Source organism: Podarcis vaucheri, assembly GCF_965113315.1.
Source record: "Podarcis vaucheri genome assembly, chromosome: 2".
In the NCBI taxonomy this organism is placed as follows: domain Eukaryota; kingdom Metazoa; phylum Chordata; class Lepidosauria; order Squamata; family Lacertidae; genus Podarcis; species Podarcis vaucheri.
Genome location: NC_138760.1, coordinates 121093734 through 121115303, shown reverse-complemented (window position 1 = coordinate 121115303; position 21570 = coordinate 121093734). Strand labels below are relative to the sequence as shown.

The window sequence follows — 21570 nt, the reverse complement described above, 5'->3', positions numbered from 1 at the left end:
GTTCCCAGTCACCAGTCTGGCTGCTGCATTCTGGATTAGTTGTAGTTTCTGGGTCACCTTCAAAGGTAGCCCCACGTAGAGCGCATTGCGGTAGTCCAAGCGGGAGATAACCAGAGCATGCACCACTCTGGCGAGGCAGTCCGCGGGCAGATAGGGTCTCAGCCTACGTACCAAATGGAGCTGGTACACAGCTGCCCTGGACACGGATTTAACCTGTGCCTCCATGGACAGCTGTGAGTCCAAAATGACTCCCAGGCTGCGCACCTAGTCCTTCAGGGGCACGGTTACCCCATTCAGGACCAGGGAATTCCCCCACACCTGCCCGCCTCCTGTCCCCCAGAAACAGTACTTCTGTCTTGTCGGGATTCAATCCCAATCTGCTTGCGACCATCCATCCTCCAACCGCCAACAGACACTCACACAGGACTGTCACCGCCTTCACTGGTTCTGATTTGAAAGAAAGGTAGAGCTGGGTATCATCTGCATACTGATGAACACCCAGCCCAAACCCCCTGATAATCTCTCCCAGCGGCTGCATGTACAGTAGATGTTAAAAAGCATGGGGGAGAGGACAGAACCCTGAGGCACCACACAAGTGAGAGCCCAGGGGTCTGAACACTCATCTCCCACCACCACTTTCTGAACACGGCCCAGGAGGAAGGAGTATCTAAACTGTTATTCATAACCCAGTTAATATATTTATTACTGCTGATATAAAGATAAATGCAATATAATGTTGTCCGAAACAAACACTTTAACCAGATGATCTTGCCTTCTGGGAGGTGGGGCAAGATGCTGAGGGAATCTATTCTATGGGGGGGGGGATCTCAGTGCACCCAGAAGATTCCAGTTGTGGGTTGTAGTTGCATCTATACAAAGTGCATAGCCTTTGCCCCTCCATAAAGAAAGAAATGGGGAGGAGACAAGAGCTGGAATAGCTGACCAGAAGGAAAGGTAACCTGGGAACTTCATGTTGATCGACCACCTCAGCTCCCTGACCCCAAGAAAAGACCAGTCCAGGGAGGCAGGTGAGCATTACATCTACACCCCACATTATGCTCTCCAGTAGCTATTCCTTCAGCCAGGCCTGTTTTCATTCAGTTCTTAGTGTGTGGGTGTGTTTTACGTTTCCTTTCCCCCCTTCCTTGCACTCCTAACAAAAACTAACCTCCACGCGAATGCTTTCAGCCCCAGAAGAGGAGCTCCCCTTGGTGTCAAGGGTGGGGGGTCCAATGGAGCATCTGGAGCCCTGCCATTCCTTCTGTCCCTGGCCCCTTCCCCTCCGCATTCTGCCATCCCTGGGCCACTCCTTACTCCATAGGAGGAGACTGGATCTGTCTGTGATGGTGAGATGTCCTGGCTGGTTGAAGGACCACTTCCTGTTTCCTGGAGCTCCATCCTTCTTTCTCATGCAAGGTGGAGTCATGAAGCAGGTGGAGACTGAGCACACCTAAGGGTGACCCGGGGGGGGGGGTTCTGCTTAACCTTTCCCCCTCTGCTCCTTTTCTGGATCAAAATCCCCAGCTGATCTGTCTGGGTCCTGCTGCTGCTGCTTCCTGTCACTGTTCCTGTGTCTCTGGAGTGTTTCTTTGAGGAGAATACAGGACACTGCAAAAGACATTGTGTGTATTGAGAGTGCAATAAGGTAGACAGAGGCTGAGCCCTCCCTATAATGCAAACAGGGAGACTTCTGTCCAGGAGATTTCTGTATAAAAAATTCTTTGCTGAAGTGGAAGTGGGGACTAAGTGTTATGTATTGAGGTTCTCACCCTGGCCACCAGGGGTATTGTGTATATAGTTTTCACTCGGGTCCATATCAGTCAATTTAGGCGGGAAACCCTGGGTGGTTGTTGTTACAGTGTTGACAGCTGGCTGCCTATAAAAGCAGGCCGGCTGAGCTGTTTGCTGTTCAGTTCAGTTCCAGCTTACTATAAAGAACCACTTGGAGAAATCTCTGTGGCGTCTGCTATGTCCACCCACAATTTAATACTAAGTGAGATTGGAGTAGAACCATGTTTGCATGAACATGAGAAGGCAAAATATGTTCTCCATTTAAATATTTATTAAAATAATTTATTCAGTTACCCAGAAGAGTTATTAGGCTTTTTTGCTGTAAGCTACTTCATACATTGTAAGAAGTGGGTCCTGAGACCCATGATCCCCTTCCTTAAAATACCATCTGAAGAATACTGGAGAAGCAAATAAAGAGTTTATTGAGGACAATAGGTAAAGGTAGAGGGACCCCTGACCGTGAGGTCCTGTTGAGGATGACAATGGGGCTGCGGTGCTCATCTCACTTTACTGGCCGAGTGATACGGAGGGGGAGGTACCTTCCCGCATCCGTCCGCCGGCCACCAAAGGGGTCCGAGGCGATGACCTCAACGGTGCCCAGCTTTGCCCTGACCCCTCAGCCCCCACACCGTTACACAAGCACCACACTATACCCCTGGCCTCTTAAATAAAATGCCTATCCCTCTCTATACGGGCGAAATAAGCCCACCATCTTTCCCTAAGCCTCCCTCCCGCTCTATCTCTATCAAGGGTTGACCGTATCAAACTGCGCTCCCATTTGTTTCAATAGAAACCGCGTTCCCATTCGTTTCAATGGCCGTGTCCCAGCCAATCAGAACCATGCATCTGCTCTGCAGATTCAGCTCAGCGAGCCCCTACACGCCTCATTTAACCTCTTGACAAGCTACTGGCGGCTCCCTGCTGGGGGAACAATGGAATCGAAACTCGTGGACTCATAAAAGTGTCAAATCCTGTTACAATGTATCCATTTCGTTTCCGACTTCAATCACTGACATAAGACTGGAACAGAACGGACTAAAACTTCTAAAATTCATATTAATTCAACCACAGCTCTGATTTCCTTGGTTTTGGTGCCAATCGACTCAGTTCATTCAGAACTCCATGACACCTCCTCGGCCTCCATAATCCCTTGAGCGAGGAGTCACGTACTCAGGAAGACCCTAATCCGGCCAAGTCGCTTTGCCCAACCTTTCCTCTGGGCAACGCCAGGTGCTAGACCTTGCATACTTGGACTATTGACTCTGCATACTTGGACTATTGTCTTCTCATCACCGGTAGTCAGGAAGCGCTTATCTGCACATATCTCTGACTCTGCATATCCCCCCCCACTGTATATGTTAATCTGTGTAACTCAACCCCTCTCTAATGTATTCATGATGTCACCTGTGTAACCCAACCTATTTCTAATGTATTCATGACGCAATAATGATGTATTTTGCACTGTATTCTGGGACATGGAGGGAAGTTTCAAAAACTCCTGTCACCCCTTTCTCGGGGTTCAATATCGCCTTGAACCTGTTGCGCAATAAACTTGGATCTTCTGTAGTTTGCTCCTGCGTCCGGCTGAGCTCATTTTCCTCCGCAGGGACCCGCGGACTTAGTCCGACGAGCTGGGTGGCAGAGTAACCCCGCACCCAGATTTTTCCGTAACACCGAGGGAGCCAGCATGACTAAGCCGCTTCTGGCAAACCAGAGCAGTGCACGGAAATGCCATTTACCTTCCCGCTGGAGCGGTATGTAAAAAAAAAAAATTTAAGGTCTTATATATATAATAAATGTTCATAAATGTACCAACCAAACACATACATAGATATGTGGACCACATGTCTGGAGAGGCACAGGAAAAGCAACAACATTCAAATTTCTGTTGTAGACCGCCTTTTCTGTGATGTATGTATGATGTATGGAGGGGTGGTCTTGAGCTCCAGGGCAGGGAATTTAAAAGGGCTATATAAGGGCAGGCACACCTCCATGTGAGGGGAGCAACCTGTTGCAACATTTCAATAAAGATCAGGCTTACTAGCTGCTTTGCTTCTCAATATTCTCTGTTGGCCTCTGATATTTTCTCCTACTGATGGGAGAACCGGCAAAGGACTCTATAAAGGCTCTTGTGGCCCCCTTAAAAGCATAAGGGCAGATTTTCTTTACAACAGGTACCTATTTATCTTCTTGCACTTTGTGCTTTCCAATTGCTAGGATGACAGGAGGAGAAACAGAGCAACGGGAGCTCACTCCTTCACCGGGATTCAAACTGCCAACCTTCTGATCGGCAAGCCCTAGGCTCTGGGGTTTAACCCACAGCTCCAGCCGCGTCCCTTATTGAGGACAATACGTTCTTGCAAAAGTGGGGCTCCAAAGCAGGCACAGTCCAGCAAAGAATGAGCTTACGGTATATTCCCCATGCACACGTTCCCTCCCTCGTCTCCCCATTGGTTGGGGGCTACAAGGTTTTCCTTCCCCCAATTATCAAATAACAGACAAGAGGCTGAGCGTGGAGAGAACTTCTCCTTACTCCTCAGAGTTGCCTCCACTTCCCGCTTCACCAGCAGAGGTAATATTGGGGCTTGCAAAGGAAGGAGGGAGGGGAGGAGGCGGGAAGCGGGGCTGCATCCTGCGGAGGAGGGGCTGCTTCCTAATCAAGCCTCCTAATTAAGCGCCCTCACTCCCTGCCTCCCACGCGGGGGCTCCCATTCCCGCCCCCGCTGCCCAGGATTTCGGGTGAGTGCAAAGCCAGTGGCGGGGAAGGAGGGAAGGGGCTTTGCGAGGGGGTCCAGGATGAGAAGCCCCGGGACGGGGAGGAGAGAAGGGAGGAAAGGGAGCTGTTTCCTTAAAGGGGGCCTGGAGGGGAGAAGCTTCCTCCTGCAGGGATCTGGTGGAAAAGGAGTTGCAGGGAAGGAGGCAGGAGAGGGGAGAGGGGTGGGCATTGCTGGCCAGGACCGCCTTAATAGTACTAATAAAATTTAATATTTATACCCCAGCAGAAGACCCCTCGGAGGAGGACCTTATCTTTAGGCAACAGGCGAAAGCCTTTCTCTTCTCCCAGGGGTTTGGCTCATTAAACAATCTATGGACTGCACACCTGCATGGGGGGGGGGCGAGGGTTGACGTTTTTATTTCTTACTTTGTTATGCATCTCTGTGTTTTTCTCTTGTAAGCTGCCCTGTGATCTTTGGAGGAAGGGCAGTATAGAAATGTGAAGAATAGCTGTAAAAATAGGAAGCCCTCTTGCGGTCAAGGGGGGGGATGGGACAAAGTCTCTGATCAGCATGCATAACAGGATGGGCTTAGGAGGGAATGATGATGATAATAATAATAATAATAATAATAATAATAATAATAATAATAATAATAAAGATAATGATAATAATAATAAATAATTCATTACTTGCAGCCTGCCCATCTGATTCCGTTGCCTCAGCCACTCTGGGCGGCTTCCAACAAAAACACCAAAAAAATTAAAACATCGAAAACTTCCCTATATAGGGCTGCCATCATAAGACTACCGTTTTGTAGAAACGGCCTTCAAATAGAAAGAAATGCCCTCTTTAAGGAATCCCGTGGTGCAAACGTGTATGCTGTCCTCTAGGTCCAAACACATAGTAAGAGCAAGCAGTGCTCCAAAGTGCTTCTCTTGTGAACTTGCCATCTAACTTGTTTACTCCTGACCAAAGCTCCTGTTTCCCAAAAGGACTGGAGGGGGGCTCCTCACCACTTTTAACCCCCCCACTCCCACCGCATGGAAGGCAGAGGACGTGTTCATTCACAATCCCTGTGTTTACCATGTGTGTATCTGAAGTGAACCAGGCGCTGCAGCTCCTTCCCCTCTCACTGGGCTGCAGAGGAGGAAAGGGATGGGTTTGAAGGCTCTTCCTGCCTCTTTCCCCTGAGCAACAAGAGCAAAGGGTGTTTGCAGGGCAGGAGGGCAGAGGAGGGGGCAGCGAGGGCAGAGGGAGCAGTGGACGGATCCCCTGCCTCTCCCAGGGGGTCCAGATGCAAACAAGGGGCTTCCTTCTTCTCCATGCAAGGACCACCCATGTATTCAGAGCAGTCCTTTGCAGATTAACTCTTAAGTTCCAAGTTGATGTATTCTAAGGTATTCATTTTGACTGAAGCTGTTTCCACATTCAATACATGAGATAAGAATCCAATGTCTTTGTTCAAACCAGGTCTCTCCATGGTTTTAAGTTTGGTAATGAGTTGCAATTCAGCAGCTTCTCTTTCCCGTCTATTTCTGAAATTCCTTTGTAGTAAAACAGCTACTTTGAGATCTTGTATAGAATGTCCTGGGAGATTGAAGTGTTCTCCTACTGGTTTCTCTGTTTTTTGATTCTTGATGTCGGATTACCAAACTTAAAACCATCGAGAGACCTGGTTTGAGCAAAGACATTGGATTTTTATCTCATTATACATGACTAAGCCATTTTTCACCTTCTCACCCCTTGCCTTTTCCTGTAAGACCTATTGCAGTCGTTAAGAGTCGTCAACAGGCTCATCTCAGCTATCTGCCAATTTACCATTCCCACCACCCTTCTGAGTAATACCCCTCCCCACCTTCTCACTATATAGGAGGATCTGGCAACTTCTGTTTCAGTGTATCTGAAGAAGTGTGCATGCACACGAAAGCTCATACCAAGAACTAACTTAGTTGGTCTTTAAGGTGCTACTGGAAGGAATTTTCTTATTTTGACTATGGTAGACCAACACGGCTACCTATCTGTAACTGAAAATGGGCAGGGGCTCTTGGGAAGGGGTCTTTTTGTATGCAACAACTGCAGTGAGGATGCTGATTGCCAAGGGATAGAAAGGAGATAAAATTCCATCAGAAGAGGAGTGGCAAGTAAAAATCCTTCAGTATATAGAAGTAGCACAGATGACGGAAAAGATAAGAAATCGATCGACCCAAAAGTTTAAAAGGGAATGGGAGCTCTATAGACAATATTTAAAAGAACAGTGTCCCCTTATAAAAACTTTAAAATGCTTTGAATAACTCTCAGAATTGAATAAGGTACAAAGAATTCAGACAAGATTTAACAAAGATAAAGTTTATTGAAAAATAGAGGCAAGTAATTAAGAAAATTGCCAACCTAGAGGTTTGAAAGCACATCAAAAGTAGATAAAGAGGTACCGCTCTGGCAGGAGGGTAAATGGCGTTTCCGTGCGCTGCTCTAGTTCGCCAGAAGTGGCTTAGTCATGCTGGTCACATGACCCAGAAGCTTAGTGCAGACAAATGCCGGCTCCCTCAGCCAGTAAAGCGAGATGAGCATTGCAACCCCAGAATCATGCGTGACTGGACCTAATGGTCAAGGGTACCTTTACCTAATTAAGAAAATAAATAACCTATATCAAGGAAGTCGGAAGTTGATGGCTGGAATAATTTTGTGCATTTGTGATGTATTGTTCTATTTCTTTTTGTAAGAAATGTATTGTGCTTTTTTGTTTTGTTTCTTTTCCTATTTATAAGCTTTTGGTGTGTGTGTGTTGATTTTAAACCAATAAAGATTGAATAAACAAAATAAAATAAATAAAAAAGGAAAGGAGGTGATGAAAGGAATTGCCAAAGGTGTTTGAAAATGGGTGGGGGCTCTTGGGAAGGGGGTGCCCAATTGGCGCTTCTCCAGGGGCAGCAGAATGTCTTGAGCAGGAGAATCCCTGCAGGGGCTCTCAGACTCCCTTGGCTTCTTCTTCCCTCCCTCCCAGGAAGCCGCAACTTGCTCTGGCTTCTGCGCTCTTCAGGAAGCTGAACCTGCAAACCTAGCTGACACTGAACCTGCAACCCTGGCCAGGATGGAAGGAGGAAGATGGACGGGTGACCTGGTCAGGCTCTCTCCCGCATCCCTCCCCACAACCTCTGAGCATTTCCTCCCAGGACCCGTGGAGAAATCTGGTGAGTTCCAGGGGAGAGGAGATGGGGAGAGGGATAGATGGAAGGTGGCGGGAGAAAGAGGAAAAGATGGAGAGGAGACAAATGGAAGGAAGTTCCTGACAGGAAGAAGGAAGGGGTGAGGCCTTCTCCAAAGCAGCTCTTTGTTTCTTGAATCCCTTTCATAAAGTAGTGGGGGCAGATTTTCTCCCTCCAGGATTTTAAATCTTAGGAGTTACAGTGGTACCTCGGGTCTCAAACTTAATCGGTTCCAGAAGTCTTCCAAAACCAAAGCGTTCCAAAACCAAGGCGTGCTGTCCCGTAGAAAGTAATGCAAAATGGATTAATCCATTCCAGACTTTTAAAAACAACCCCTAAAACAGCAATTTAACATGAATTTTACTATCTAACAAGACCATTGATCCATAAAATGAAAGCAATAATCAATGTTCTGTACCATAAAATAAATAAGATAGTATTGTAGATGATAAAAATTAAAATTATTTTTTTTCGTACCTGCATTGATGATAGTCATTGTTTGAATGGGGAGCTTTTATCCCTTTCCACAGTCAATCAATCAATCAATCAATCAATCATAAAACAAAAAACAAGCTTCAGTCAAAAATGAAAAAGCCACAAAAACAAAAACCCCCAAAATAGGAAACAACTAAAGCAGCAAATGTCACCTCAGAACACTGCAACCAGAAATGGCTTTAATGTTGATTGGGGGGAGATTAAATTAGCTGTGCAAGGGAACAAATGGGATGAAAAAAACCTTGATTACGATGGAGACGACTTAAATTAGCTGTTCAAGGGTAAAACGGAATGAAAAAAAGCCTTAATTAGGGTGGGGGGCACTTAAATTTGCTGCGCAACAGTAAAAATGGAAGTTCCAGAGGGTTACGTAACACGAGTCACCACTGTATACATACATTCTCCACAATTTTCATTTATCTAAATTGCCCATAAACTTATTTACAAGTGATTCCTAAAGTCCAGCTAACGTTTTGATTTGCGTGCAATAATCTCATAGGTAAATTAAAAAATTTTCCAAATCTTTTTTAAAGTCCTTGTTTTCTTGATTCCTGAGTCTCGCGGCTAATTTTGCCATTTCGGCAGAGTCCAGCAGTTTGGCTTGCCAATCTTCCTTAGTTGGGATTATTGCACCTTTCCATCGTTGGGATAATAACATCTGTGCAGCTGTTGTCGCATACATAGTCTTTCCTGGTCTTTTGGGATCTCAGTACCTGTAATTCCAAATAAATAAGCTTTTATTTTAAACATTTTTTAAAAATTCATTATATACCATTTACCCAAATGATACTGGAATGTGGAATGTGGAGTTAACCAGGGCTATTGACTGTTTGGCTCCGAAGCGCCCTCTCCGATTGCATGGAGCCCGGGCAGCCCCGTGGTTTTCCACGGATCTGAGGGTAATGAAACAATCATTGAGACGGCTAGAGCGCCGGTGGCGGATAACTCATTCCGAATCTAACCAGACACAGGTTAGAGCTCAGCGTCGAGCCTACCAAGTGGCGATAGCGACAGCGAAGAAGACTTTCTTTGCCGCCTCTATTGCATCTGCAGAAAACAGCAGCAGGAGACTTTTTCAGGTGGTTCACAATTTAGCGGAACCACCTGCAACATCGGGGCCCAGTACGGGCCACATGATCTCCTGCAATGATTTCGCAAAGTTTTTTGCAGAAAAAATCGCTCAGATTCGGGAAGAAGTAGACTCCACCGTGGGAGCAGGGCCAGGGTGGGAGAGTGCTAGAGTCCTGTCTAGTCAAGTTGTGTGGGATCAATTCCAATCTGTTACCTCTGAGGATGTGGACAGGCTGCTTGGACGAGTGAAACCAACCACCTGTCTCCTTGATCCTTGCCAATCCTAGCTTATAAAAGCTAGCCGGGAAGGGCTGAGCGATGGGCTTCGTGGGGTGGTGAATGCTTCCCTCCGTAAGGGAGCCTTCCCAGACCCGCAGAAAGAGGCGGTTATTAAACTGCTTCTTAAAAAACCATCTTTAGATGCGGCCACGATGGCCAATTATCGCCCAGTCTCAAATCTTCCATTCTTGGGCAAGGTGATTGAGCGAGTGGTTGCTGAACAACTCCAGGCACGCCTGGGAGAAGCGGACCATTTGGATCCCTTCCAGTCGGGATTCAGGCCTCATCATGGGACTGAAACTGCCTTGGTCGCACTGGTTGATGATCTCCGGCGGGCTAGGGACAAAAGTGAGAGCTGTTTCGTAGTTCTGCTGGCTCTCTCAGCGGCGTTTGATACCATCGACCATAACATCTTTCTGGACCGTCTTGAGGGGCTGGGAACTGGGGGCACTGTCATACAGTGGTTCCGCTCCTTCCTCCTGGGCCGTGTTCAGAAAGTGGCGGTGGGGGATGAGTGTTCAGACCCCTGGGCTCTCACTTGTGGGGTGCCTCAGGGTTCTGTCCTCTCCCCCATGCTTTTCAACATTTACATGCAGCCACTGGGAGAGATCATCAGGAGGTTTGGGCTGGGTGTTCATCAGTATGCGGGTGATACCCAGCTCTACCTCTCTTTTAAATCAGAACCAGTGAAGGCAGTGAAGGTCCTGTGTGAGTGTCTGGAGGCGGTTGGAGGATGGATGGCGGCTAACAGATTGAGGTTGAATCCTGACAAGACAGAAGTACTGTTTTGGGGTGACAGGAGGCGGGCAGGTGTGGAGGATTCCCTGATCCTAAATGGGGTAACTGTGCCCCTGAAGGACCAGGTGCACAGCCTGGGAGTCATTTTGGACTCACAGCTGTCCATGGAGGCACAGGTCAAATCTGTATCCAGGGCAGCTGTTTACCAGCTCCATCTGGTAGGTAGGCTGAGACCTTATCTGCCTGCAGACTGTCTCATGCATGCTCTGGTTATCTCCCGCTTGGACTACTGCAATGCGCTCTACGTGGGGCTACCTTTGAAGGTGACCCGGAAACTACAACTAATCCAGAACGCGGTAGCTAGACTGGTGACTGGGAGCGGCCACCGAGACCATATAACACCGGTCTTGAAAGACCTACATTGGCTGCCAGTACATTTCCGAGCACAATTCAAAGTGTTGGTGCTGACCTTTAAAGCCCTAAACGGCCTCGGTCCAGTATATCTGAAGGAGCGCCTCCTCCCCAATCTTTCTGCCCAGACATTGAGGTCCAGTTCCGAGGGCCTTCTGGTGGTTCCCTCACAGCGAGAGGCCAAGTTACAGGGAACCAGGCAGAGGGCCTTCTCGGTAGTGGCGCCCGCCCTATGGAACGCCCTCCCATCAGATGTCAAAGCGATAAACAATTACCTGACATTCAGAAGACATCAAGTTACATGTGGCAAAGTAACACAAAAGTTTGACAAAAATATATTGGAACCAGGGGTTCCACATTGGTTATCCCCGCTAGAGGTCATGGGAGTTAAGAAAATTAATATGAGAAGTGATTGGGCCACCTATGCAGATTTGGTGGGGAAGGAAGGGGGCAAGTGGAGGTTAAAACCATATGAACAAGTAAAAAATTACGTCTATGACTGGTTGCACTACCGCCAAATAAATGAAATGTTTAAAAAGGATGAGAAAGAAAAAGGGTATAAAGAAAAAGACTCAAAGTTTCAAATAGAAATTGTGAATAATGACTGTAAAATAATTTCTAAAATGTACAAAATTTTGTTGGAATGGCACACAATGGGTGAGGAGGTGAAGGGAGTTATGACTCAGTGGGCCAAAGATCTAGGTTACAACATAGATTTGGATGATTGGCAAAAAATATGGAATGAGAACTTGAAGTTTACCGCATGTGTCACACTAAAAGAAAATACAATGAAGATGGTTTACAGGTGGTATATGACACCAGTAAAACTATCAAAAATGTACAAGACCTGTAATAAGTGTTGGAGATGCAGGGAGAAAGAAGGATCATTTATGCATATGTGGTGGGACTGTAGAAAAGTAAGGGGGTTCTGGGAGCTGATATACAATGAACTGAGATATACAAAGATATACAAAGAAAATGCTAAAATATAGCTTTGCTAGGAAACCAGAAACCTTCTTGCTGGGGATAACAAGAAGGGATATAAGTAGGAGAGACAGCAAACTGTTTCAATACGCGATCACCGCAGCAAGGACATTGTTAGCTCAAAGGTGGAAACAGGAAGAGGTCCCGAATCTGGAAGAATGGAGGTCAAAACTAACTGAGTATGCAGAACTGGACAAATTAACGGGTAAAATTAGATATCAAAAAGACCATAGATTTTTTGAGGACTGGGGGAAATTTACGGAGTATTTGAAAAATATATGTGAGGAGGGTACAACGCTAGTGTGTCTTAAAGAAGCTTTGTGAAAAATAGGGAATATTACCAGAAGGTAAATAAGATCAGAAATATAAAACATAATGGAAATATTGTAACAAAGGAATGTGAGGATAAGATTTGTACTACGAATGATTGCTAGAGAAGTTGTGGGAGGTCAAAAAAAAGACAAACTATGTGATATGTAAATGGATATGTTTGGTGTTTTTTTTAATGGAAAACCTTAATAAATATCTAAATGTAACAAAAGTTTGACTTCTTAGTCATAGGAGAGACTGCTATTTGAGCCTGTGATCATTTCCTCCCTGGAAAAAGAGAAATACTGTGGTACCTCAGGTTACATACGCTTCAGGTTACATACACTTCAGGTTACAGACTCTGCTCACCCAGAAATAGTGCTTCAGGTTAAGAACTTTGCTTCAGGATGAGAACAGAAATAGTGCTCTGGTGGCGCAGCAGCAGCAGAAGGCCCCATTAGCTAAAGTGCTGCTTCAGGTTAAAAACAGTTTCAGGTTAAGAACGGAACGAATTAAGTACTTAACCCGAGGTACCACTGTACAGAGATGTGTCTAAGAAGCCAGTTCCACCATAAATTATAAAATAATGCAGCTTATTAAGTGTGAATGGAGTGATCATGTGTTTTTCTTGCCATTATCTCACCTGCATTCCTAAAGTATGGAACATAAGAAAGGACAGTGGAGAAAGGAGACAGTGTTAAAATAAGAGAAGGGGCATACTGGGACTGACATGTGTTCAGTTCCTTTCTTGGCTTTATTGTAAGTCTTAACAGGATTCTCTTCCCCCTCCCCCCTCCTAAACAGGTGAGGAAGATGATGGCCAGAATTCTATGGAGCCATCTGTGAATTCATTGGGAAGAACAAAGAAACAGTTTAAATGCATGGAATGTGGGATGTTCTTTAGTCACAATGGAAGACTGAGGACACATCAACGAATTCACATAGGGGAGAAACCATTTGAATGTATTGAATGTGGAAAGAGCTTCAATAATAGTGGAAACCTTAGACAACATCAACAAACTCACACGGGGGAGAAACCATTTGAATGTATTGAATGTGGAAAGTGCTTCAGTCGATATGGAACACTTAGAATGCACCAACGAACTCACACAGGGGAGAAACCATTTAAATGTATTGAATGTGGAAAGTGCTTCAGTCGATATGGAACACTTAGAATGCACCAACGAACTCACACAGGGGAGAAACCATTTAAATGTATTCAATGTGGAAAGAGCTTCAATAATAGTGGAAACCTTAGACAACATCAACAAACTCACACGGGGGAGAAACCATTTGAATGTATTCAATGTGGAAAGTGCTTCAGTCGATATGGAACACTTAGAATACACCAACGAACTCACACAGGGGAGAAACCATTTAAATGTATTGAATGTGGAAAGAGCTTCAGTGAAAGTGGAGCACTAAGAAAACATCAACAAACTCACACGGGGGAGAAACCATTTAAATGTATTGAATGTGGAAAGAGCTTCAGTCACAATGGACACCTTAGAAGCCATCAACTAACTCACACGGGGGAGAAACCATTTGAATGTATTGAATGTGGAAAGTGCTTCAGTCGATATGGAACACTTAGAATACACCAACTAACTCACACGGGGGAGAAACCATTTAAATGTATTGAATGTGGAAAGTGCTTCAGTCGATATGGAACACTTAGAATGCACCAACGAACTCACACAGGGGAGAAACCATTTAAATGTATTGAATGTGGAAAGAGCTTCAGTGAAAGTGGAGCACTAAGAAAGCATCAACAAGCTCACACGGGGGAGAAACCATTTAAATGTATTGAATGTGGTAAGAGCTTCAGTAGAAGTGAACTCCTTAGAATGCACCAACGAACTCACACGGGGGAGAAACCATTTAAATGTATTGAATGTGGAAAGAGCTTCAGTGAAAGTGGAGCACTAAGAAAACACCAACGAACTCACACAGGGGAGAAACCATTTAAATGTATTGAATGTGGAAAGAGCTTCAGTCACAATGGACACCTTAGAAGCCATCAACTAACTCACACGGGGGAGAAACCATTTAAATGTATTGAATGTGGAAAGAGCTTCAGTGAAAGTGGAAACCTTAGAAAACACCAAAAAACTCACACGGGGGAGAGACCATTTGAATGTATTCAATGTGGAAAGTGCTTCAGTCGATATGGAACACTTAGAATACACCAACTAACTCACACGGGGGAGAAACCATTTAAATGTATTGAATGTGGAAAGTGCTTCAGTCGATATGGAACACTTAGAATGCACCAACGAATTCACACAGGGGAGAAACCATTTAAATGTATTGAATGTGGAAAGAGCTTCAGTGAAAGTGGAGCACTAAGAAAGCATCAACAAGCTCACACGGGGGAGAAACCATTTAAATGTATTGAATGTGGTAAGAGCTTCAGTAGAAGTGAACTCCTTAGAATGCACCAACGAACTCACACGGGGGAGAAACCATTTAAATGTATTGAATGTGGAAAGAGCTTCAGTGAAAGTGGAGCACTAAGAAAACACCAACGAACTCACACAGGGGAGAAACCATTTAAATGTATTGAATGTGGAAAGAGCTTCAGTCACAATGGACACCTTAGAAGCCATCAACTAACTCACACGGGGGAGAAACCATTTAAATGTATTGAATGTGGAAAGAGCTTCAGTGAAAGTGGAAACCTTAGAAAACACCAAAAAACTCACACGGGGGAGAGACCATTTGAATGTATTCAATGTGGAAAGTGCTTCAGTCGATATGGAACACTTAGAATACACCAACTAACTCACACGGGGGAGAAACCATTTAAATGTATTGAATGTGGAAAGAGCTTCAGTGAAAGTGGAGCACTAAGAAAACATCAACAAACTCACACGGGGGAGAAACCATTTAAATGTATTGAATGTGGAAAGAGCTTCAGTGAAAGTGGAAACCTTAGAAAACACCAAAAAACTCACACGGGGGAGAGACCATTTGAATGTATTCAATGTGGAAAGTGCTTCAGTCGATATGGAACACTTAGAATACACCAACTAACTCACACGGAGGAGAAACCATTTAAATGTATTGAATGTGGAAAGGGCTTCAGTCGATATGGAACACTTAAAATGCACCAACGAACTCACACAGGGGAGAAACCATTTAAATGTATTGAATGTGGAAGGAGCTTCAGTGAAAGTGGAGCACTAAGAAAACATCAACAAACTCACACGGGGGAGAAACCATTTAAATGTATTGAATGTGGAAAGAGCTTCAATAATAGTGGAAACCTTAGACAACATCAACAAACTCACACGGGGGAGAAACCATTTGAATGTATTCAATGTGGAAAGTGCTTCAGTCAATATGGAACACTTAGAATGCACCAACGAACTCACACAGGGGAGAAACCATTTGAATGTATTCAATGTGGAAAGTGCTTCAGTCGATATGGAACACTTAGAATACACCAACTAACTCACATGGGGGAGAAACCATTTAAATGTATTGAATGTGGAAAGAGCTTCAGTAGAAGTGAACACCTTAGAATACACCAACGAACTCACACGGGGGAGAAACCATTTAAATGTATTGAATGTGGAAAGAGCTTCAGTCACAATGGACACCTTAGAAGCCATCAACTAACTCACACGGGGGAGAAACCATTTAAATGTACTGAATGTGGAAAGAGCTTCAGTGAAAGTGGAGACCTTAGAAGACACCAACGAACTCACACGGGGCAGAAACCATTTGAATGTATTGAATGTGGAAAGAGCTTCAGTCAAAATGGAACACTTAGAATACACCAACAAACTCACATGGGGGAGAAACCATTTGAATGTATTGAATGTGGAAAGAGCTTCAGTCGATATGGAAACTTTAGACTACACCAACAAAGTCACACAGGGAGAAACCATTTAAATGTATTGAATGTGGAAAGAGCTTCAGTCGAAATGGAAACCTTAGAAACCATCAACTAACTCACACGGGGGAGAAACCATTTAAATGTACTGAATGTGGAAAGTGCTTCAGTCTATATGGAACACTTGGAATGCACCAACGAACTCACACAGGGGAGAAACAATTTAAATGAATTGAATGTGGAAAGAGCTTCTGTGAAAGTGGAAACCTTAGAGTACACCACCGAACTCACACAGGGCAGACATCATTTAAATGTATTGAATGTGGAAAGAGCTTCAGTGAAAGTGGACAGCTTAGAAGACACCAACAAACTCACACAGGGGAGAAACCATTTAAATGTATTGAATGTGGACAGAGCTTCAGTGAAAGTGGATCACTAAGAAAACATCAACAAACTCACATGGGGGAGAAACCATTCAATTCAATTCAAATCCTTTATTAGGCATAACACACCACACATTGTCAAACAAGCATCATATACAGACTGTATAAAACTGGGAGCAGAACTGGGGAATATTGTTTTCTTTGTTATAGGTGGTTCCGTAGGTCCCAGTTCCTCAGGCGATAGCAATAGCCTTAGTATCCATTCACTGTTGGATAAAGGTTTTGTGGTATAAGTTGCATAGTTAAATTCCCTGGTGACAGGTGTGGCTAGGAGGGTAATAGATTTCCTTATGGATGCTATTCTTTCAATTAGTACGTCCTGAGCTTTATGTATTTGTTCAATAGTTGCTATGAAGCGGTTTTCCTTCTCTATGCTGGAGCTTTCGTCTGGTACATGATTTGGGGATAGGGTTTTAGGTCTTTTAGCCAGCTGGTTCGAGGCTTTATCTGCCTCTAATTGAAGCATCTTGAAGTTCTCGTCCATCATAGACATTGTCGGCTTTGTTTTTATCTTATCAGTCTTGATTGTTTCGATGAGAGGTGTGGGAGTACCGGACACTTCGAATAGCCGAGTCACCTGCAATCCAACCCTTTGTAGCTTGTCCTTATTGTCTGAGACTAGTTTGGTTGTGTGCCAGTCTCTGAATGTTATCACAACTCTGTTTAGGTCCTTATCTGATGGCAGAAATTTAACATTAATGATGTTTTCTGCTGGGACGAGCCCTCTAACGGCTAATTCAGTTTTCTTGAGAATATAGATTCTCTGTTGTGCTGGGGAAAGGAGATCTTTGTGCATGTGTACAGGTAGGATGATAAGTTTTTGTTTATTTAGAATTAGATTTCTGCTAGAGTGTGTTGTTTTAGGAATAGATGCTTGCTTAGGGATCGGGTTTTCCCTTGATTTTCCCGCGGTTCCATTCGGGAGCGCTAGTTGCTCTGTTGAATTATGAAGCCTAGCCTTATGGAGTTCCTCTGTTGGATTGAATAGCCCAGCCTTATGGAGGTTTTTATTTGGGCTTTGGCTTTGGCTTTTATCAAGGGGTGGCAGAACTGGGTTAGCTGGGCTCATTGGATTTGAATTCTCTAATAGCTTAAATAGTCTTGTGAAAATAAAAAAAAATTCCTTCCTGTAGCACCTTAAAGACCAACTAAGTAGTTCTTGGTATAAGCTTTCGTGTGCAATATATAGAAGGATCTGGCAACTTCTGTTTCAGTGTATCTGAAGAAGTGTGCATGCACACGAAAGCTTATACCAAGAACTACTTAGTTGGTCTTTAAGGTGCTACAGGAAGGAATTTTTTTATTTTGACTATGGCAGACCAACACGGCTACCCATCTGTAACTAGTCTTGTGAAGTTCACTTTCTTTGTTCGAGATGGGGGCTTTGTCTTCCTTCCCATTTTTACGTTCTTGGGCTTCTTCTCTTTATTCCTGGGACACTTCCTCTTTAAGAGGGGTTTCTTAGGGTCAATTAAATTTCCCTTCTGGTTTGCTTTAATCCTAGATGTTTTCCTTTTTTCCACATCATGTCGGGTTTTATTGTCCTTGATGTTATTGTTTAGTGTGCTAGAGAGAACTTTGTATGAATGCAAGTTGTCTATTCTCCTAGTTATTTCAGTCAGGGTGGTAAGTAGGCCCAAGCATTCTGAGAGGAAGTCTTTGATGTGTCCCAGTTCTCTGCCTATCTGCAACTTCTGTTCATTTAACAGATCATTATATAGTCCTGTTAGTATGTAGGGGAGGCATTCCAAGTCCAGATAGTGGGCTCTTGTGTCCTCCAGGTCCTCATTCGTCACAGTGAGAAACCCCATCTTGTCCCCGGGCCTGGGTCTTTGGGAGGGCTCATCTGTCTTAATTACTGGGTTTTCCTCTTGTGACTCTTGTTCCTGCTCCAGCCCTGGTTGATTCACTAAGGTTTCATCTTCTATGGCAACTTGTTTTATTTCCGTTGCCAGATTGACTCCCACCCCTTCTTCGTCTGTTTCCATAAGCTCCCCGTACCTGGTGCGGTCTATGGACCATTCGTGGGGGTGTCGTTTGTCAGCATTATTTATTTTGTCTGTTTTCGGTTTAAAATATTGTGAGATTTTCACCTGCCTTCCTCTTGTAGAGGGTTCAGCCGATTTGGTGAGGGGGATTCCCAGCTCTTTATAGATCTGTCTTGTGAGCACCATTCTCTAAGTTGAAAGCTTCCCTTATTGGGCACTTTGTTGTAGAAATAAAGGTAGAGTAAAGTTTGGAAAACCGGTATCCAGGCTGTTGGTTCAGGGAGCCTCCCAACCTTTCCCTCTTTAAGCCTTAACTTGGGGCGGGAGGGTATTCATGGGGGAGTTCTTGGACTTATCGAAGTTAGGCTGAATGGAGTTCAGCGGTTTCCTCTGCTTCTTTGGGTGTATTTCAAATCAATCCGTCGTCCGGGAGCTCCAAGGCTGTAAATCCGTGTGGCAGTATCAGTAAACAGTGCGACGGTAAAACAATAAAACAATAAAAGAATAGACTAATTAAAACAAGGTGACAAGCCAGACAACCAATAGTCTTTAAAGTCCTTAAGGTGCAGTTTTGGGGTCTTGAAGAGGCTAAAACTAATAAAAACACTTAGTTGAAGTTGGAGGCTCTACTTAGGCTGCTATCTCGGTTGCCATCTTGGACTCCTCTGTGAATACACCAACGAACTCACACAGGAGAGAAACCATTTAAATGTATAGAATGTGGAAGGAGCTTCAGTCAAAATGGACACCTTAGGAAACATCAACGAACTCACACGGGAGAAGCCATTTAAATGTACTGAATGTGGAAAGAATGTGGAAAGAGCTTCAGTCCATATTGACACCTTATAAGACACCGACTAACACATGGGGAAGAAACCATTTTAATGTATGGCATGTGGAAGGAGCTGCAGCAAAAGTAGAGCACTTAGAATACACCAACTAACTCATACAGGGGAGAAACCATTGGAACGTATTGAATGTGGGAAGAGCTTCAACAGGGAGGATAAACTTGCATTACACTGGTGAACTCCCACAGGGGAGAAGCTTAAGTCAATATGGAACCTTAGGAAACATCCGCTAACTCACATAGGGAAAACTAGATTTATGGAACGTGGAAGAAGCTTCAGAGGGAGTGGAGACCTTAATATTCATAAGATAATTCACACAGGCGGGAAACCATATAAATGTATGGAGTTTTCCACTCAGGTTTCCCAGATTTCCTGGGAAGTGAAGATGATTGTCAAGTCCCTGGATGTACAGAAAAGAATTTCAATAATAATAATATTTTTTATTTTTACCACATCCATCTGGCTGTATTTCCCCCGCCAATCTTGGTGGCTTTCAACAAAATATTGAAATACAATAGTCCTTCAGATTTTAAAAGCTTCCCTAAACAGGACAGCCTTCAGATGTCTTTTAAAGTCTGGTGGCTGTTTTTTCCTTTGACATCTGGTGGGAAGGTATTCCACAGGGAGAGCACCACTACCGAGAAGGCCCTCTGCCTGGTTCCCTGTAACTTTGCTTCTCACAGTGAGAACTTTGCTCTCTCCTCCCGTCACCAATCTAGCTGCCGCATTCTGGATTAGTTGTTGTTTCTGGATCACCTTCAAAGGTAGCCCCACGTAGAGCACATTGCAGTAGTCCAAGCGGGAGATAACTGGAGCATGCACTACTCTGGCAAGACAGTCTGCGGGCAGATAGGGTCTCAGCCTGCCTACCAGATGGAGCTGGTAAACAGCTGCCCTGGACACAGAATTGACCTGTGCCTCCATGGACAGCTATGAGTCCAAAATGACTCCCAGTCTGAGCACCTGGTCCTTCAGGGGCACATTTACCCCATTCAGGACCAGGGAGTCTTCCACACCTGCCTGCCTCCTGTCCCCCCAAAACAGGACATCTACCTTGTCAGCATTCACCTTTAATATGTTAGCCACAATCCATCCTCCAACCGTCTCCAGACACTCACACGGGACTTCCACCATCTTCACTGGTCCTGATTTGAAAGAGAGGTTGAGCTGGGCATCCGCATACTGGTGAACACCCAGCCCAAACCCCCTGATCTCTCCCAGCGGCTTCATATAGATGTTGAAAAGCATGGGGAGAGGACGGAACCCTGAGGAACCCCACAAGTGAGAGCTCAGGGGTCTTAACACTCAACCCCAACACGACTTTCTGAACACGCCCCAGTGTATAACAGTGCCTCTAGCTCCCAGCCCCTCTAGTGGGTCCAGAAGAATGTTATGGCTGATGGTGTCAAAAGCCTCTGAAAGATCCAGCAGAACTAGGAAACAGCTCTCACCTTTGTCCCTAGCCCGGCGGAGATCATTGACCAGCGTGCCCAGGTCTGTTTCAGTCGCATGATGAGGCCTGAATCCCAACTGGAAGGGATCCAAATGGTCCACATCTTCCAGGCTTCCCTGGAGTTGTTCAGTAACCACCCACTCAATCACCTTGCCAAAGAATGGAATATTTGAGACTGGGCGATAGTTGGCCGTATTGGCTGGGTCTAAAGATTATTATTTTTTTAAGAAGCAGTTTAATACAGTGGTGCCTCGGTGCCATACGCTTCAGGTTACATACTCCGCTAACCCAGAAATATTACCTTGGGTTAAGAACTTTGCTTCAGAATGAGAACAGAAATCGTGCAGCGGCAGCAGGATGCCCGATTAGCTAAAGTTGTGCTTCAGGTTAAGAACAGTTTCACGTTAAGAACAGATCTCCAGAACGAATTATGTTCATAACCTGAGGTACCACTGTAACTGCTTCTTTGAGTGTGTCTGGGAAGGCTCCCTCACAGAGAGAAGCATTCACCACCCCATGGAGCCCATCGCCCAGCCCTTCCCTGCTAGATTTTATGAGCCAGGATGGGCAAGGATCAAGGTGACAGGTGGTTGGTTTCACTCATCTAAGCAGCCTGTCCACATCCTCGGACATAACAGATTGGAATTGATCCCACGCAACTTTACTAGACAGGACTCTAGCACTCACCAGCCCCCGCCCTGCTCCCACGGGGGAGTCTACCTCTCTTAATCTGAGCGACTTTATTTGCAAAAAAACTTTGCAAAATCATTGCAGGAGATCATGTGGCCTGAACCGGGCGCCATTGGAGAGATGGTTCCATTAAATTGCAAATCACCTGAAAGAGTCTCCTGCTTCTGTTTTCTGCAGATGCAAAACAGAGGGGGTGAAGAAGGTTTTCTTCACCTTCACTATCGCCATTTGGTAGGCTCAACGTTGAGCTCTAACCCGTGTCCGGTCAGATTCAGAATGAGGTTTCTGCCACTGGCGCTCTAGCCATCT

At 44.9% G+C, this 21570-nt stretch overlaps 3 protein-coding genes and 1 long non-coding RNA gene across 4 annotated transcripts in view; 3 read left to right on the top strand and 1 right to left on the bottom strand.

Annotated features, from left to right (window-relative positions):
- The window catches only part of LOC309527528 (uncharacterized protein), a gene marked incomplete at its 3' end in the record, with an annotated part of 122173 nt that extends 100677 nt beyond the window's left edge, over window positions 1–21496 (top strand). The window contains exons 4-5 of the mRNA XM_082214354.1: window positions 12803–14741; window positions 21439–21496. Coding sequence (XP_082070480.1) covers window positions 12803–14741; window positions 21439–21496 — 1997 coding nt within the window. The remainder of the gene's footprint in view (window positions 1–12802; window positions 14742–21438) is intronic.
- Window positions 1–21570, bottom strand: part of LOC309523625 — a 123554-nt gene that overhangs the window by 55784 nt on the left and 46200 nt on the right. The window lies entirely within an intron of this gene.
- The window catches only part of LOC309523543 (uncharacterized protein), a 62101-nt gene that overhangs the window by 17672 nt on the left and 22859 nt on the right, over window positions 1–21570 (top strand). The window lies entirely within an intron of this gene.
- LOC309527529 (uncharacterized protein) lies at window positions 11359–16120 on the top strand (the record flags this gene model as incomplete). Its single annotated transcript, XM_082214355.1, has 2 exons — window positions 11359–11370; window positions 14575–16120. 2 exons carry the CDS (start codon window positions 11359–11361, stop codon window positions 15955–15957), a joined length of 1395 nt encoding a protein of 464 aa, XP_082070481.1. The 3' UTR covers window positions 15958–16120.